The 18,259-nt window shown below is 44.4% G+C and overlaps 1 protein-coding gene across 2 annotated transcripts in view; it reads left to right on the top strand.

The window, feature by feature from the left end:
* The first annotated feature begins 2,712 nt into the window (after window positions 1-2,712).
* Fam161a (FAM161 centrosomal protein A) overlaps window positions 2,713-18,259 on the top strand; it is a 22,337-nt gene continuing 6,790 nt past the window's right edge. The window contains exons 1-6 of one of the 2 annotated variants that reach the window (XM_029483590.1): window positions 2,713-2,987; window positions 4,209-4,301; window positions 9,853-10,077; window positions 14,373-15,512; window positions 15,875-16,042; window positions 17,768-17,867. In XM_029483590.1, the coding sequence (XP_029339450.1) occupies window positions 2,806-2,987; window positions 4,209-4,301; window positions 9,853-10,077; window positions 14,373-15,512; window positions 15,875-16,042; window positions 17,768-17,867 (1,908 nt within the window). In that variant the 5' untranslated portion in view covers window positions 2,713-2,805. Of the gene's footprint in view, window positions 2,988-4,208; window positions 4,302-9,852; window positions 10,078-14,372; window positions 15,513-15,874; window positions 16,043-17,767; window positions 18,081-18,259 lie in introns of those variants that run through there. The other variant, XM_029483591.1, reaches the window with a different exon arrangement.

The following is an 18,259-nucleotide window of genomic DNA, read 5'->3' on the forward strand; positions in this document are numbered from 1 at the left end:
GAGACAAGTGTAACTTATTTTTTGCCTAGAAGACTGGGAGCAGGCATGGTAATATAGCCCGGTGCCTTTTGCACTACATGACCAGGACCACACTGTTCCTCTCCCAGAGGATCAATCTATAGAACCCATCTTGGAAAGTATCATGTTTACAGAGTTTTGACTTAATCACATCTTAAACTTTATTATGCACATGGGCTTGAGTTAATTATCTCCAGGAAAAGTTTGGTGAATTGTGCTGTACTTAAATATGCCTAGGGAAAAAAAAAGAAAAAAAAAAATCTACCTAGTGTCAGATTCCCAAAGTGTGAACCAACACTGACTTGTGAGTCCTGTTGAAATGAACTGCCTTCTTACCTCCTCCAATGTTGCTCTGCTGGCCATGGTTGCAGATGGCTCTGCAACACCAGACACTGGTCCTCTCATTAGACTATTTTTAGTTGTGGGTATGCGTTTTGTATTTTAGCTTCATTGAACTACATGCAGTACTCTTCACTTCTGAGGAAATGACAAAGGGGAGATTAATATTTCTCACACGTTCACTAAAACTTGTCAAATTGTTTGGAACATAAAATTTTAATAAAGGATGCCAGGGTCTCAATCTCTTTCAAGTTATGATAAAATCTACAAGATCCTTCTGGGAAATCTGCATCATCAAAGAACTAAAGCCATGGATCCTTTGTAGAGGGTGGAGCCCCTTAGTTAACTTCCTGAAGGCCCTGCCTCCTAGCACCATCACAGGGATTTTATTTTGGATTTAATAGAGGCATCAGCATTCAGATTACCTAAAGAGATTCCAAGTTCTTGGATGGCAGAACTTGCCTTCATTTTCCTTTTTCACAAATGCCAATTTTCTTGTTCAGGTTATTTTTTCAGTAACTAGGGATAAAACCTTGAAATCAGCCAATGCAAATGCTAAAAACTGATAGTTAAGAGACTGCTGGAGAAAGAGCTTGAGAGTATGTGTCCTCTGTGTTCTTTATAGTCTAACAAGAAGCTAAAGCTTTCAGTAGAATAGTATCTGTGTTTGCAAGAACCTCTCCCAGCACTAACAAGCAATTCTAACATCTTTGGTGCTTTGTTCTCATCACACTCAAGTATAAACTCAAATTATCAACTGGTATGTACATTTGTTCGTTTTCTTTGTGTAGCTGTCCTGTGATTCCATGGGCATTCATTTTTGTCAGAATTCATATTCATTTCACTATCTTGTATATTACATTTTTTGTTGTTGTTGTTGTTTTGTTTTTCAAGACAGCCTTGGCTGTCTTGGAACTCACTCTGTAGACCTCAAACTCAGAAATCTGCTGGCCTCTGTCTCTGCCTCCCAAGTGCTAAGATTAAAGGCATACGCCACCACTGGCCGGCCTGCAAAAGCACTTTTATGATGCCATTTTCTTTCAGATCTACCTTTTTTTTTTTTTTTTTTTAAGCTGTGTTAATAGATATCTGCAAATTTAGAATACTGTCAGCCGAAACTTTCCTATTCTATGTACACACTGATGTCCTTCATATCCATTATTTACTATTTCATGTTCCTAAAACCATCCCACTTACAGGGTTTCAGTCTGTCAGTAGGTCTTGTTTACACCAAATCCCATCACAGAACTAGTTGCATGTGGCTGGCAGGAAGTCACTATTCTCTCATTCAGATGGCTATGGATCCCTCCCCACATCTAGCTTTTCAGAACCAACCAGTATCCATCATCAGTTCGGTTGGAAAAGGCAAGCTCAACCGTTTTGAAACAGGAGGCAGGGAAGGTAAGGTGATAGGTGCTTCGCAGAGGGGGAACAAGGAAGGGGTGGTAACAACTGCGTCAGAAACAGGTTCTGTGGAAGGTGTGCCGCATAACGTGGAAAGTACTGGAACCTTAGGGTGGGGACGGGCGCTAGCTGGGGTTCTTAGTGTTATGCTGCAGGTGGCTGAGAGTTCACTGAAAAACCATCCAAAGTGGCCAAAAACCTGAGGCCGATCAGGAGGTTGGCGGGGCTGAGCTGGGAGGGTGTGGTCCCTGTAGGCTCTCGCCCCCTTTAATCTGCCACTAAGCTAGCTGCAGAACCGCTAGACAAGCTACCCCATCTCACTCACTGGTCCGAGTGACAGACACTTCCTATGTCTAGTGTCTTACTGGTCAGTCGAGAAAAAAGAGGGTGGGACAAATAAGTATTCTCCTTCTGATTGGTCAACCCGTTGGTTCTTGTCAATTAGAGATGAACCGGGTTCTCCGCCATGTTGAATAGCGCGCTGCAAAGCCTGTTCTTTTCTTGGGGTGGTCACCCAACATCCGGTCCTTCCTGTCCCTCTGTGCCCTAATATGTTGATCCAGCTAGTTAAAACGCGCTTTCTGCTTTAAGTCCGTATGCCGCGAGAAGTCCTCGTTTAGGTAGACAGAAATAAAGCTAGAAACCTGAGACAAGCTCAGTCCCTTGCTGGGGACCTGGGTGTCATTCAAGTGAATCGGTAATTGTTCCGGCGCTGGTGAGGCTCCCATTGAGCAATTAGCTTGAAGATTGCGTTTTACTTTAGCTTGCTGTGGTAGTCATTTGAATAGCTTCAGATAGTTATGCTTCTAGAAACCGCAGGCTTGTATCAGAAACCATCATTAGACACTAGCTGGACTCGGGGTTCGCATTTGTGACAGTGAAAAAGGACGTTGCGTGCGTTATGGTCCGTCGCCACCTCTTGTAGCGTCCCTAGTAACCGAGCCCCTAGTAACCGCTCGCCCCAAGCCAGGATCTGTGAGCTAGGAGGCAGCGCCTGCACGCCGCCCTGGGCCGGCGCGGGCGCTTGGGCTTGGAGGCGGGGCGATGGCTTTGCCGCACCAGGAGGCCAGACTGGCGGCAGCCAGCCTCCTCCTGTCTGCAAATCCCATCACCGGAGCAAGGGTCGCCCAGTACGAAAGCGAAGACTCCTTAGAGTCCTTGGTAGCAACGGGGTTGGCCATGGAGGAGGAACAGAAGAAAGTGTGGCAGATGCGGGCGTCGGTAATGTGAGAGCCTGGAGGGGTCTGAGGGCAGGACGGGTGGAAATGCGGTGTCCTCTGTAGACCCTTCCTGCTCTCTGCCCCAACTAAAGGTTGCTGCAAAACTTTATTGGAGAGCGTTTTTGTTTTTTTGTTTTTAATAGCTATTTCTAGAGTATGCAAAGAACAGAACTCTACTTCCTATTTATTCTCCAGTATATCTTGGGAATAAATAATTCTTTAGTTCTGATTTTTACATTTATTTTTTGTTCCCCCCCCTCCTTGAGGACAACTGATGTGCCCATAGTTTTCATAAAAGCTCAGATGATAAGTTGTACTGACAAGTGTGTTTTATGGGTTTTTGTTAGTAGTGGATTTTAGCAGTCCATTAGCAAACCGTGTTTGAAGTTCAGTGGACAGATGCTCCAGATACAGAGAAGCAATCCAGATAAACAAACCGCTGAAATCCCAGTTCCCTAAAGGGATGATATGGGTGCAGTGAGATCTTTTCACAAAACATTTTCAGTATTATGTCCTGGATGTGTTTCTAGCAGAAGGATATATATATATATATATATATATATATATATATATATGGAGGAGGAGATTGCACACACACACACACACAATCTCAACCTCTGGAAAAGCAACCAGTACTCATAACCACTAAGCCATCTCTCCAGCAATGCTTTTATTCTTTAAAAATTTCATAGAGTATATTTTGAATGTAACCACCCCCTCTCATTCATCTGTTCTATTCATTTTGTTTGTTTGTTTTTAGATTTATGTGTATGAGTGTGTGCCATGAGAGTTCTTGGGAGTTAGAGAGTTGTGAGCTACCATATGGGTGCTGGGAATCAAGCCCAGGTCCCCTGCAAGAGCAGCAAGTGCTCTTAACAGTTAAAACATCTTAGCATCCTTTTAAAGTTTCGTTTGTTTTTTGAGACATAGCCCTGGCTGCTCTGGAACTCACTCTGTAGTCCAGGCTGGCCTCAAACACACAGAGCTCTGCCTACCTCTGCTTCCTGAGTTTAAAGGTGTGTGATAAAAATGCCCAGCTTTTATTCACTTTAAAAGTCGGGAACCTTGGACTTAAACCAGCACACTGCTGGGATAAAACACCAGGACAGACACTCGCTCCCTCAACCCCCTGTTCCTTAGCAGTGCTGGGGTGGGCCGAGGGGTTTGTGCTTGCTAGGCAAGTGGTGTACCAACAGCTACATCCTCGGCTTTTTTGTTTTATTTTAGACAGTGTCTCCTTTGGTCCAGGATTGCCTCAAATTTGCTATTTGTGGCTAAGGATGACCTTAAACTCCTGATCCTCCTGCCTCCACCTTTCAGGTAATGGGATTAAGAGTATGGGGCCCCATGCCTGGCCTGTAGCAAATGTTTCAAGGTTATGTAGAGTAAAGCAGAACCTGACCAGCTCTGATTCCTAGGACTGGTTTATACCTGATAATCATTCAGCACAGCCTGTCATAGATTACAGAAGGCAAAATGCCAGGGAAGGCAAGAACTTGGATCCTGGGTCAGAATCCGTTTTCTTCTATGTGCTGGGTGATTTTTAGGCCATGATTTCTGTTTCTTTGTCTATAAAAGGACTATAATTGTATCCGTTTTCCACCTTATTCAGTTGTTATTAAGAACCAAAGGAGAGAATGGGTGTCATTTCTAGAGTAATTTACATAAATTAGTAGTAATTGTAACAACTGCCAGCTTGAATAATTCACTTGGAAATTGATTTATACTTTGGCTTACTATGGCAGAAAGGTCTGTCCTTTGTATTGTTGTACTTATGTTCCAGAGTGCTCCGCTAACTGAAGATTTTTGTTATAAACTGAGTTTGGGTTTCCAACACCCAAATACAAACCCAGTGTGTTGGCTTTTGTCTATAATCCCAGTGCTGGAGAGAGAAGAAACGGGTAGATTCCTGGAATTTGCTGAAAGCACTACCTCAAAAAATAAGGTGGAAAGTGGCTAGGGAATTCACCTAAGATTGGATGTTAGGCTGGAACCCCTGCTTATCCCCTGCACAAGCTGGGGAACTTCATCTGCCCTCCTGCCAACCCCACCCACCTAGAGAAATCCCCCCCACCCCCCGTCTGCTTGGAGTATACTCAGGCTAACATGTCAGCGCTCCTTGTCTCTGAGTTTCAGACAGCCTGCCCAAGAGTGCCCATCTGGGGGCTCAGTTTTTGACCATGCATGGTCAAAATCCCAGCTCCTAGCTAGCATGGCAGAACTCCCAACCTAAACTCTACAAGATCCCTTTGCTTTGGCCTGGATCTCTCACACCTGTGAGATCAGTGAACCCACCCGAGAGCAGCCTCCTAATAAACCTGCCTTTATCTACTTCTAATCTGGTCTAATCTGGTCTGTATCTGTGTCACTGAGGGGACAAAAAGCCTGTCACTGACCTCTGGTGTATATACACACACACACACACACACACACACACACACACGAGACTTAATAGACAAAAGGGGTTAAGGATCAGACACTGTGGTAGGACCGGAACAAGGGCCCAGGGGTCCCACATTCACTGAGAAAAAGTGAGGTGAATGGGCAAATGCTTCATCAGCCCCCAGAAAATGAAGAATGGAGTGTTCCTAGAGGGGAGTTCTGTAGGTGGAGAGAAGAGCGAGTGTTCCTCTGGTGGTTTCTATTTTCCTAAAGAAATAAAAGGGTAATGAGAGCAGTTGGTGTGTAGGAAGAGCAGAGAAAGACACAGCTGCTGGGGCAGTGGAGTCATTTGCCTAAGGAGCACTAGGTGCTGAGCAGGCCAGGTATCCACTAGATATTGCCCAGGGTCTAATTTAGTATTTAATAGTCGCAAAATGTTGTCTATTGTTTTGGGAAGCTGCAGTTATAGTGATAACCACTGAGTATATTCTCTTTTTCAAATATCTAATGTTAGATCATTTGGAAGGTCAGAACTGTAAGTTTGAGACCACCCTAAAGCACACGGAGTTCCAGACCAGCCTAGACAACACAGCAAGACCTTGTCCATAAATAAATCTTAAACATTATCTGGGTACAATGGCCCACAGCTATAGTCTCAGTACTTGGGAGGCTGAGGTACATAGATGCCATTAAACATTGTTGTAAAACCCATACCTACCTACCTTCCTTCCTTCCTTCCTCTTCCTCTGCTTCCTGGTCCTTTTCTTCTTTGGAGTCAGGGTCTCACCGAGTAACCCTGCCTGGCTTGGAGCTCAGGGAGTAGGGGAATTATGTAGAAGAGGCTGTCTTCATAGAAATCTGCCAACCTCTGCCTCCTAAATGTTGAGATTAAAGGTGTGTACCACCATGCCTAGCCCAGAGGATCTCATGTAGCATGCATGTGCCTGCCTCAGACTGGCAATGTAGCTCAGTCTGACCTTGAATTTAGGGGCCTTCTGTGTCTCTGCCTTTTGAGTACTGGAATTACAGACAGGGGCTACCAAGTTCAGCATCGAAAAGAACATAAGTTAGTAAAGGCTCCAGAATGTCAGATAAACTTTGTAGACTACAATACAAACAGTTCCTTATGGTGCGGACACCAGGTAAGCCTCAGGGGCTGGGAGAGCTGATACATCCGTAAGTGGGTCAAGCCACTCTCGGGAAGATTAGCTTCTTCTGTAGTGGCACTCACAACACGGAAAGCTTAGTATCAAGGGAGAGGACAGGACCAGCAGTGCACATTGTGTTTTGCAAACCGGACAGTCCTGGGGCAGGGGGCGAAGGTGAAGCGAGAATTGGGAGTTAATTCCTAGCCATTCATCTGTTTTAGGTTAAAATACAAGCAAACTAGGAGGGCCTATTTGGAAAGTTTCGCTTGTGTTAACAGTGGACTGGGCACTGTGCATCCTCAAGTGTGAGTGCCACTCACCAGGCCCGCTCTTCTCATGCTGCTCCTTCTCCTTTTCCTACAGTTCTTCCAGGTCAGAGACTTTCTGGTTTTAGTATAGATAATGGAGATAGGACCTTTGAAGAGATTTTCTAGGAGAACGAATGAGCCCGCGGATATTCTGCCTGAAAGTTGCTCCCTATTTTAACTAGAGGACATATAAATATAAAACACTCACAGGTTCATTCACAGCCTGGTTTTAGATTTTTCATTTATGTTGGGTTGTAGGTCTTTTCCCTAGTACTCTGTAAGCTCAGTGCAGCCCTTCAGTGACCTGTTTCCTCATACACTCCAACCCTTGCAAAGGAAACGCCTGCTATTTTCCTTTGGTGAAAACTTACATAGTTTCAAACTTATACCTTCTTTCATTCCACAAATATTTACCAGCCATGTTTTCTTGGCCAGGTACCTTTCTAGAAGGAGGGACACAAAAGCACAAAGCAAACAAGCTCTGCCTTTGAGCTGACTCTCCTGTCTGGGCAGGCCTGGGTGTGCATGTGACCAGGATAGGGTAGATGGTTGGGAAGCAGAGGAGGGCTCATGGTATGTTGGGAGAGTTGTTATTTCAGAAAGGATGGTCAACAAAGACTCTCTTGAGGTGGCATTTGAGTGAGGAGTGAGCAAGTGTCCTGTGCAAGCTTGGGTCACCAGCATCCTCAAGAGATGGAGCAAGCTGGGCGTGGTGGCACACGCCTTTAATCCCAGCACTCGGGAGGCAGAGGCAGGCCGATTTCTGAGTTCGAGGCCAGACTGGTCTACAAAGTGAGCTCCAGGACAGCCAGAGCTATAAAGAGAAACCCTGTCTCGAAAAACCAAAAAAAAAAAAAAAAAGAGATGGAGCAAATCAAAGGCAGAGACCTTGGGAACTCTGATCATTCTTTTGTTTGTTTTCAAGGTTGGGTTTCTCTGTGTAACCTTGGCTGTCCAGGAACTCATTCCATAAACCAGGTTGGCCTGGAACTCAGTGATCTGCCAGTTTCTGCCTCCCAAGTGTTGGGATTAAGGTGGGTGACCTATGGCTCTCTTTTTTAATTTTTAAGGTTTATGTATATTTATTGGGAGGTGGGTTGTCTATGTGGATCTGTGTGAGTTTGTCATGCCTGTGTTGTACCTATGGAGGCCAGAAGAGGGTGCTGGAATCTCTGCAGCTGGGATTATGGATAGTCGTGAGCCACTGTATGTACGCTGAGAACTGAATCTGGTTCCTCTGCAAAAGCAGTGAAATAAAAATTCTTCTAAGTGCCTTGTGTGGCATACAGTAAATAGTTCTTTGGTCCCGTGAGTTGTTAAGTTTCTACGTATCGGTTCTATTAAAGAAAAGTTGTTTTCTTTCACTTGTTTCCTTGAAGTTGTCCCAAATGGGACAATATCAGACGAGTCTTCTTCCAAGAGCAACAAAGGCCTAGGGCTAGACAGACAGTGGTTAAGAATACTTGATGTTCTTGCAGAGAACTGGAATTTGGTTGTCAGGACCCGCACTGGATAATTTAAAACTACCCATAATTCCAGCTCCAGGGGATTGAACACCCACTTCTGGACTCCGTGGGCACCTGCACTCACCCATACACATATATGCACATAGTTTAAAAATACACATCTATCCATTTATCCATCCATCCATCCCATCCTTTCCCCATGTGAACAAAACCCATAGCCTGGTACATGATAGGCAAACACTTGACAACTGAGATACTTCTCCAGCCCAAATCATTATTCACAATGGACTCTTCTGAATTTTCCCCTTGGAAAGGCTAAACAGTCTTATTTTCTGAGATTATATTATAATAAATCTAACTTGGAAATACACTTGTTTGGTTTTGAGTATGTTTAAGGTGGTAGGCTATATTTAAACCGTGGTTGGTGGCCCTTTATGCATAGCATCATACATAATCTAAAATTTGTCAACTGAGAACATTAAAAATTATATTTATAAAGAAAGTGAGGGGTTTGGGGGTGTGTTATATGTATGTTTAGGTGCACATACCTGTGTGTGTATGTGTGTATGTATATATACATGCACACACAGAGACCAGAGAACAACTTCTATGCTATGGCATTCTTCAGTGCTGTTGCTTGCTGTTATCTGAGGAAGGTTCTCACTGATTAGGCTTCAGGGACCCTTCTGTTCCCACCTCCCCAGTGCTGGGATTACAATCTTATGTCACCATGTCTAGCTTTGTTTTTTTTTTAAACGTGGGTTTTGGGAATTGAACTCAGCTTTTTATGCTTCCATAGCAAACACTTGAGCAATTAAACAATTTCTCCAGCTCTAGAAAGTGAGTTTTTTCTCTCCTTAGTTGAGTCAGTTAGAAGAAGGGAAAGATGAGTAGTGGGGGAGAGGAAGCCCAATCAGAAGCTCCAGTGTGGAATCTCCAGCCACACATCACTCCATACTCTCTTCTGGTGCCCTAAGTGTCTGCCACCTGTGGACGTTACTCTTCTTGCTGCCCACAGCAGTGACTCTCCTCTGCCCTCTCCTGTGTCCTTTTCCCCTCCAAGATCATCCCAACTGGGCTGCCTGGAGAGCCACTGAGAACTTTGTCCCTGGGCCCCATTCCTGCCCCCTGTCCACTGCACATCATCAAAGCCCCAAGGCAGGAGTCCCTCAGGAGCTGGCTCTGGGCACAGAAGCAGCAGCCACTCAGCTCTCGGCAAAAAAAGTGCACACCTCAGCAGAGGCATCCTGGAGAGATCCTTGTAGCTGAGCTCCATTCTGCCTTCTGCAGTAGCTAGTGACATCACATGAATATTTTCTGTCAGTTACCTAGGAATCTGATCATTATTAAATGGATGAAAGCCAGTCATGGTGGCACACACCTTTGATTCCAGTGATCAGGAGGCAGAGGCAGGCAGATCACTAGTTCAGAGCTAGCCTGGTCTACATACGGAGTTAGAGGCCAGCCTAGGCTACATAGTGAGACTTCTGTAAGAATCAGCATTTGGATCAGTGTCAATTTGTTATTCAGTTTCAAACAGCAGATAACAGGGTTCTCTTCACATCAGGCAGGTTGTCACTGGGAAGGATGAAGAGATGGCATTGGAGAGCACTGCGAACTGCTCTGATATTTACCACTCTGATGAAGAGTATTTCAGGAAACTCAAAGACCTGAAGGCTGTCCATGAAGAAACCATGTCAAAGTTAGAGAAAATGTACCAGGACAAGCTAAATATAAAAGACATCCAGGCGGTGCTCATCAGGGGTGGGATCAGGGATGCGTCGTCTTCGAGGTAAGTCTCTTCTAGATAAGTTTGTCATTGTCATTTGTGAGCTGAACTAAAATAAATGCTCGGACGAAGTGTGGAAGACAGTATCCCACAGTATCTGCTTCTAAATAGTTCTTCCTATTGATGATATATAAAGGTGGGCTTTGATTCACAATGTTTAATGGCTTATCATTTTACTACGTTCCCTCTTGCTTTGAGGGTCATTTGGTGGCCATCTGTTTGTTTTTATTGTCATTTTTAAATGTGTTTTGCTTGTGTGTCTGTCTACACCACTTGTGTACCTGGTGTCCATAGAGAATTGTGAACTGCCACATGGGTGCTGGGAATCAAACCTGTGTCCCTGGAAGAGCAGCCGGTGCTCTTAACCTCTGAGCCACCTCTCCAGTCCTTTCATCTGTGTTTTTCTGCTTTACTTATGCTTACAGATATGTATCAAAATATTTAGGGTGGTCCAATTTTGAAACATGATCTTATACTCTCTACAGCCCAGGATGGCTGAGAACATGCCTTTGTTGAGGGAGTTTTGGCTTCTCTGCTTTGTGCTCCCGGCTGGTCACAGGCCACCACCCACCCAACGGCTCTGTCAGATACACAGACGAAAGATACACACACACAAGCTTATTTTTAAATGCTTTATTGGCTCCGTGGCTAGACTCTTTTTGTGCTTTCTGCGGCTAGCATGCCCTTATCTTCACTCCTAGCTCAACACCTCTGAATCTTCCCTCAGCTTAATTGCTCTTCTGTGAAGCCCATTGGTCTTGCTGCCCAAGACACTTTTGGGCTGCCCTTCTGTGGGCCACTTTCCTTTTCCTACATTTTGGAAGATCTCCCCTACAGTTCTGAGTCTGTTCTGCCTCTCCCAAGTCTCTAGATCTCCTCTTCCTGCTCTCTTTTCTCTTCCTAGCCTGTGGGAACCTGGAAGTCCTACCTCTTTCTTTCTGCCCAGCCATTGGCCACTGACATCTTTATTGATAGATGATCAAAAGCCAATTGGGAGCAAGGCCCTTCAGTGTCAGCACACACAGATCCCTATTAAATCAAAGCATCAGAACTGCTCCTACAGGCCCCAAACTCTGGGCACTCCTCCTGCCTCAGCCTCACAAGTACTGAGAATACAAGCATGAGCCATCATGGTTTTCTTTTTTTGAGACAGGGTCTCATGTAGTCCAGGCTAGCCTCAAACTTGCAATGTGGCTGAAAGAAAGATGAAATTTCAAGACCTGTAAGTCATATAAAGTACTCAGAAATTGCTTGTTGTTTGTGAGCCTAGAGGCTGCCTGGGGCTGAGAAAAAAAGAAAAACAAACCCGGGTATGCCCCGTAGTTAAAACATTCCTGGGAACAGCTTGACCATAAAGATAAAGAGGAATGTGAGGACATAACAGGGCTATCTGAACTGAGTCAACAACTCACAGAACTCTGACACCCTGCACGTACATGTAATTTTTCTGCTGATGTTTGAATAAGCCAATAGTGTGTCGTTATGCTGAGTTCTATGCTGAATTCCCCACCCCTAAGCCCCTTACCCTATAAAAGCCCCTAGCTTTCAGCCTCGTGGTCGAATCCACTGTTTCCTGCGTGAGATATGTTTCGACCCAGAGCTCCGTCATTAAACTGCCTCATGTGATTACAGCAAGATGGATTCTCGTGTTTCCTTGGGTGCTTTCTCACTCCGGAGACTAGAGTGGGGGTCCCCGAAAGGGGGTCTTACATAGCCAAGGATGTCCTTGAGCCCCTGATCCTCTCACCTCCACTTCCTAGGTGATGGGGTTACATGCAACCATGCTTTGCTTGAGCTGGGCCTTTTGTTGTTGTTTGACAGAAGGTCTCTCTGGTGTAGATCTGGCTGTCCAGGAACTCACTATGTAAATATTGAGGCTGGCCTTGAATTCACAGAGATCAACCTGCTTCTGCCTGCGTAGTGTTGTGGTAAATGTCCAACCACTATAAGCCCATTGGAGGAAAACACAACTTTGTTGCAGTGAATCTCCAAACCCAGTAAGTCCATTCAAGGAAAACACAACGCAGTTGTGTATTTATAAACTGCACACCTATACTGGGCAGACATGCCTCTACAACACTTTCTTCCCCAGCCATGAAATCCCTACTCCTTGCAGTTTCTCCAGGCCATTCGCTTCTGCTCCATCTTCCTTCCAACAACTACAACTCTGTCCTCCTCTATCCTCCATCTTCTTCAACTCCTCCTCCTCCCCTCCTCTTCCTGTCTTGCCCGGAAACCCACCTCCTCATTTTTGCCCAGCGATTGGCTACTTGTCATCTTTCTTAGCCAATCAGATAATTAAGGGAAATTCCCCTACAGTGGAGTGCTAAGATTAAAGGTGTGTGCCACCATGTCCAGCTAGTCGTTTTTAAAGAATGAAAATTAAAATTTATTTTAAAAAATTAAAAGATGAGCTCGTTAAAGATGCAAGGTTTTGGCTTCTGGGTTTTTTTGTTTTGTTTTGTCTTTTGTGTTTTGTGTTTGTTTGTTTTTTAGATTTATGTGTTTATGTATGCAGTGGCCTGCCTGTATGTATGCCTGCAGGCCAGAAGAGGGCACCAGATCTCATTTCAGATGGTTGTGAGCCACCATTTGGTTGCTGGGAATTGAACTCAGGACCTCAGGAAAAGCAGCCAGTGCTATTAACCTCTGAGCCATCTCTCCAGCCCTTGATTTCTGTTTTTATTTATTTATTTATTTATTTATTTATTTATTTATTTATTTTTGGTTTTTCGAGACAGGGTTTCTCTGTGTAGCCCTGGCTGTCCTGGCACTCACTTTGTAGACCAGGCTGGCCTCGAACTCAGAAATCCGCCTGCCTCTGCCTCCCGAGTGCTGGGATTAAAGGCGTGCGCCACCACGCCCGGTGATTTCTGTTTTTTAAAGCAATCTAGCATCAACGCTCTTTTCTACTGTGGCCCTGCTTCCTTTGAAACTGTAAGCTGATCCTTTACCTAACCTAGATGGTCAGCTGACTGTACATTGTCTGTGTGTCAGAGCTGTTTGAGCTCTGACACCCCCAAGAAGGTCACAGACTTTGATCTCATTTGAGGGCTTTTACCCTGCCTTTGACCTTTCAGTTCTCCAATAAAAGACACAACTTTCGTTATTTACAATTAGCCTTTATCAGCACCAGAGCTGGGCAGACATTACCCTCTATGCTATTAGAATCTACTTTCCTATCTATGACGCTGAGTTGTTACTTACTGTGTTCCATCTGGGCTGCTCTCAACTCCAACTGGCCAGCCTTCAGAGCCATGACTTTAAGATTCTGACCCCATGGTGTCTTCTCTCTCCTACCATCCTCTCAGTCTCTTCTCCACCCCAACCAGGTTACTTAAAACCCACCTCCCTCTAATCCCTCCAGTAATTGGCTGTAGCCAATTTTGTTTAAACAATAGTTTTAAATGGAGAAACTAGGTTTGCACAACAAAAATTTGTAAATGTGAGAATTCACTTGGAGGCCTAGACCTTCGGGTACAGAATTTAGCATTACAATACATGACAACAGACCAAACCTCAAAAGTAGACATGCAATACAACATGACACTCCAGTGTCTCTGAAACAAAAGAAGTGGTGATCATGCTCAGGGGCTGGTGTCAACAAAGGTGTCATACATAAGTATGATTTTCCCCCTCCAAATAAGGCTAGGAATCAAATCCTCAGTGCATAAGAGACAGGCTCTCGTTATGTTGCTGAGGCTAGCCTTGAACCCCATATCCTTCCGGTCTTGGTCTCCATTAGCATGCACTAGCCTGCCCAACTGAGTTCAAACTGGAGAAAGATAAGAGGCAGAGTGGATACAGGAAGCAAGGAGTGGCCTGCAGGACAGCAGCAGGCATGGTGGAGAAAGGAGTCAGGCGAGAACACTTCTAGAATGATAACTAGGCTAGGGAGGAGTAAGTACTGGACCCTGGGTAAGCAGGGGCCATTATTGATTGACAAGTAGTTCAGACTTTGTAGCAAAGATGAAAGTGTCAGGTAGGAGTAACATGGTCAGACATGGTCAAGATGGTGACTCTGGGAAGCACAGAGGAGATGAATAAAAGTAAGACAGGAGAAGCAGTTCAGAAGACAGAAGAGACTCAAGTTCCTTCTCTGAAAAGTGAGAGTGTATTAGATAATTCATAGTCATCTTTCAGCTCTATTCTAACGAAAAATGATATTGTCACGACCCTTAAACAGCTACTCCCTTCTGGCTGACTATACCTTAATATTAGAAAGTCTGTAATTACAGTAATTTTAACATTTGGCCACATAAAATTGGAAGTGTACCCTAATTATTCTTCTTCCCTAGTTCTGCATCGGAAAAGAGCTGCTCACATCCTGCCTTGTCAATGACCTCACTTTCAGAGCGTGACCTAGACGGGTCGTCCTCCTTGTCCACAACTACTGATGAGGGGTTGCCGGACCTAGAGGAAAAGACTCCCGGGGAAAGCAGCGCAATGGTCCATGCCCAGGAGCTCATAAACAACATGTGGAACGACTTTTCTGTTGAAGATTATATTCAGTATGACTCAGACCCCCAAACAGCTAAGAAAAAAAGGAAGAAAGCTAAATCCTTGACACCCAAGATTACAGTGCCTGTACCCTTTGAAATGACGGTAAGAGAGCAGAATCGGAGAGAGAAGGCCTTGAGTGCTCGGTCAGATCTGGAAACGAAGCAGAAGCTGCTCAAGAGGGACGAGGACGATGCAGAGTGTAAGAAGAAATTCCGAGCCAATCCTGTTCCTTCCTGCGTGCTCCTTCCCCTTTACGAGGATCTAGTCAAGCAGAGTGAGGAGCGCAGGAAGAAGGCCCGGGAGAGGAACAGAGCTGCGCTCCTGGCCTCCCTGAAGCCCTTTAAGTTCATTGCGAGAGAGGAACAGAAGCAAGCAGTCCGCGAGAAGCAGCTGAGAGACCTTTTTAGGGCTAAAAGGAAAACGAATCAGTTTAAAGCCAGACCTGTGCCTCGTTTTATTTACAGGCCAGCTGCGAATGACAAGCCAAAGGAAGAAGAGCTCTATGGGGACAGCAGGATGCAGCCAAAGGCCAGAGATCTGTTACAGAATTCGCTTTGGCCCAGTCGGTCAGCTTGCAGACGTTTCGGGGACCCCAGAAGTCCTGCAAAGCCCAGGGGTAAACACAGGCGTAGGTGTCTGAGGCGTGATGGAGACTTAGAAAAATGGAAGGAAACCTTCTCTGAATACAGCTTTCTGAAATGCCCAGTGCTTTGTGAAGAGTGTTGTCTTCACGAATCCCCTTGTGACTTTGATAAAAGACAGAAACTCTTGGCAGACATCAGAGCAGATGAAGAAAATTTGAGAGAAACACGCAGGCCGGGTCTGTCTCCTAGGCGCAAGTCACCGGGAAGAAGCTCGAACCCAAAGCCCAGGCCTCGTGAATGCAGCCCACCGATGCCCACTGCATCTTCCCGAGGGCGGGAGCAAGCCATCAGGTAAGGCCTTAGGACGGTCACTCCCTGTCACATGGTTGCTGAACTGGCATATGAAGCCCTATGGGTTTTAGCTTGGTAAATCTGGATTTACTAAATTATCTGGAAGGTATTGTATGACATGGTAGAAAAATAGTTTGCTCAGAACATTCTTCTAAGAGACAAATGTGATTTCTGTTTCCTTGGGGATAGGTAGATAAGCTTACACCATCAGCCTTGCTTGGATTTCCAAGGTCACAATTAAGATTTTGGTCAAAAGGTGGCCTTTTTTTTCAGCCTTTGAATTATCCCATGTTAAGTCTTTGCTGGACAACGTCCTCCTTGGCTTAAAGTGCATTAATTAAGCCTTAGTTTGTTGCCCTCAGGAAATCCCTTGAGGAAAAGAAAATGTTGGAAGAAGAGAGAAATCGGATCCTAACTAAACAGAAGCAAAGAATGAAAGACTTGCAGAAACTGCTGGCAACCCGGGTTAAGGCTTATGGCTCCCACCAGAGCTTGTCTCAAATAGTTAAATCCAGGGTGAAGGAGCTCAGGTACCACGGAAGAGCCTGGGAACGCCAACATCAGCTGCCAAACTACCTTTCCTTTCCTTTCCTTTCCTTTCCTTTCCTTTCCTTTCCTTTCCTTTCCTTTCCTTTCCTTTTCTTTTTTCCTGCTTACCTAGTGGATACCTAGATATGAAAATACTATGGCATCTTAATTTATGGATTTAAATAATCTTTGGCTGTTCCTACTCAGCTGTTACATATATGCACACATATACATCTTATAATGACAGTCAGTATATTTACTTACCTCCATAGCGAGAACCATGAGACCATGTGGAACAGAAATGGCTTTGTTATGGTCATAGTTAGTAACTGCTTAAAAACCAGCACAAAACCTTATTTATGCAAGTGTGTTCTTATTTATAAATTATGTAAATATTTGGCATATATACATGCATTGCATACATACATTATATATACATACATATATACATTATACATCTTGTGCTGGGGGCTGGGCATGTGAGGACCAAAGCCAGGATCTTGTGCACAGACTGGCTGATCTGGGTAAGTCAGGGAGGTCTGTTTGAAGTTTGTACAAATACAACAGTTTGAGTGGATGCATGGTGGGTACATGCTGCCCCTCATGACTGTTCCCCTGAGGAAGCTGATAGCAGCCACAGAGCACCTACAGTCCTTTACAGAATACTACTAGAGTTCTATAAAGCAGAGTATGAAAACCAGCGTTCCAAACATTACACATAAAAAATGGTCATGCTTAAGCAAGAAAAGGCCCTCCAAAGCTGGGTAAGTAATATGACTTATTAACTTTTAAGATCCAAATATGTACATCTATTTTATCACTGAGCCTTCCTTTACAGTACAGGACCAGCCCACTAATAGAGCCGACTTTGATGAACTTGAGCAAAAAAATTCTTAGGAATACAGTATTTGCCTGTAGGAAGTTGAATACCAACTTACTTTGAGTAAGCATAATTTTTGTAAAGTATAATTATTTTCCGTACCCATGAAACTCTCTTGTCTTGGTTGCTTCTAGTATATCTTACACAGAGGGAAAAAAACAAAACAAAACAGTGAAGTTTAATTCATTGTGGGATCTAGTCCAAAGGATGAGCACAGCTAAGTTCATGTGTTTTGGCTCTGCCCTCAGTTGCTACATTCTCATGAGCCCCACTTTCTCTCTTACCTACTCCCACTTAATTAATGTTGCCACTGCCCACTAGGTGATCTCATTTAGGGAAAGAAGAAAAGCAGGGTCTTTTTATTTTGGTTTTTGAAACAAGGTTTCTCTGTGTACCCTGGGCTGCCCTAGAACTAGCTCTGTAGGCCAGGCTGGTCCCACACTGGGATATCTGCCTGCTTCTGCCCCAGAGTTTTGGGACTAAAGGTTTGTGCCACCACTGACCAGTTTCAGGATCTTGTTTTTTAAAGAATATTTTTTAAGATACCCATTTGGACCAGACTTTCTTGCTTTTGTATACTTTTATATAAAACACTTTTTCAGGCAAGACTGAAGTCTTTTTGCCTTAAAGACTTTGGAAATCAAAATGACCAGACCATTCCCAGGGCAGTACGCTGTGTGTCTTCAAAACCTGGCTTTTTATTCTGGATTTATGAAAATCTTGCCAGTCTAGAAAAGGAACTGGGCTGAGCTGTGCTCTCACTTCCTGGTTTGTCATCTGAGGTGAATGTCCTAGGAGAGCTTCCGTAGCCGACCTTTAAAATGCCACTCTCTTTATCTGGTTCTAGAAGGAGTGAAAAGGCCAGGATGAGAGAATATTGGCAAGAACTGGAGGAACAAGAGGAAAAACTGCAGAAGAGGCCGATGTTGTTTGAAAGAGTCACCCAGGTTGTGTTTATTGGTTAGGGCCATCACCAGCTTTCTGTTTCTCAGTACTTCTGGCCTCCACCTGTGTGCTCCGTCTTTCGGTGTCCTACAGTTGCTAAGACATGCTGTTTCTGGGGCGGCTTCATCCAGTCCACCAAGAAAGGAATTTCACTTAAGATGTGATAAGGCTTGTAGCTCAATAAAGAACATGTCACTAACCCCATGTACCTCAAGACATTCCTGACACGGTTTGCTTTAGTGTCTGGTCTTTTTAGTCAGCCTGGTTCTTATTCTGTTGAGGCTTCGGGATATCATGGGGAGGTCTTTATGAATTCAACCATTGGGTGTATGACCATTGTATGCAACATAGTGAGACCGTCTCTTTTTTTTTTTTTTTTTTTTTTTTTTTTTTT

Source organism: Mus caroli, chromosome 11 (assembly GCF_900094665.2).
Source record: "Mus caroli chromosome 11, CAROLI_EIJ_v1.1, whole genome shotgun sequence".
Taxonomy (NCBI): Eukaryota; Metazoa; Chordata; class Mammalia; order Rodentia; family Muridae; genus Mus; species Mus caroli.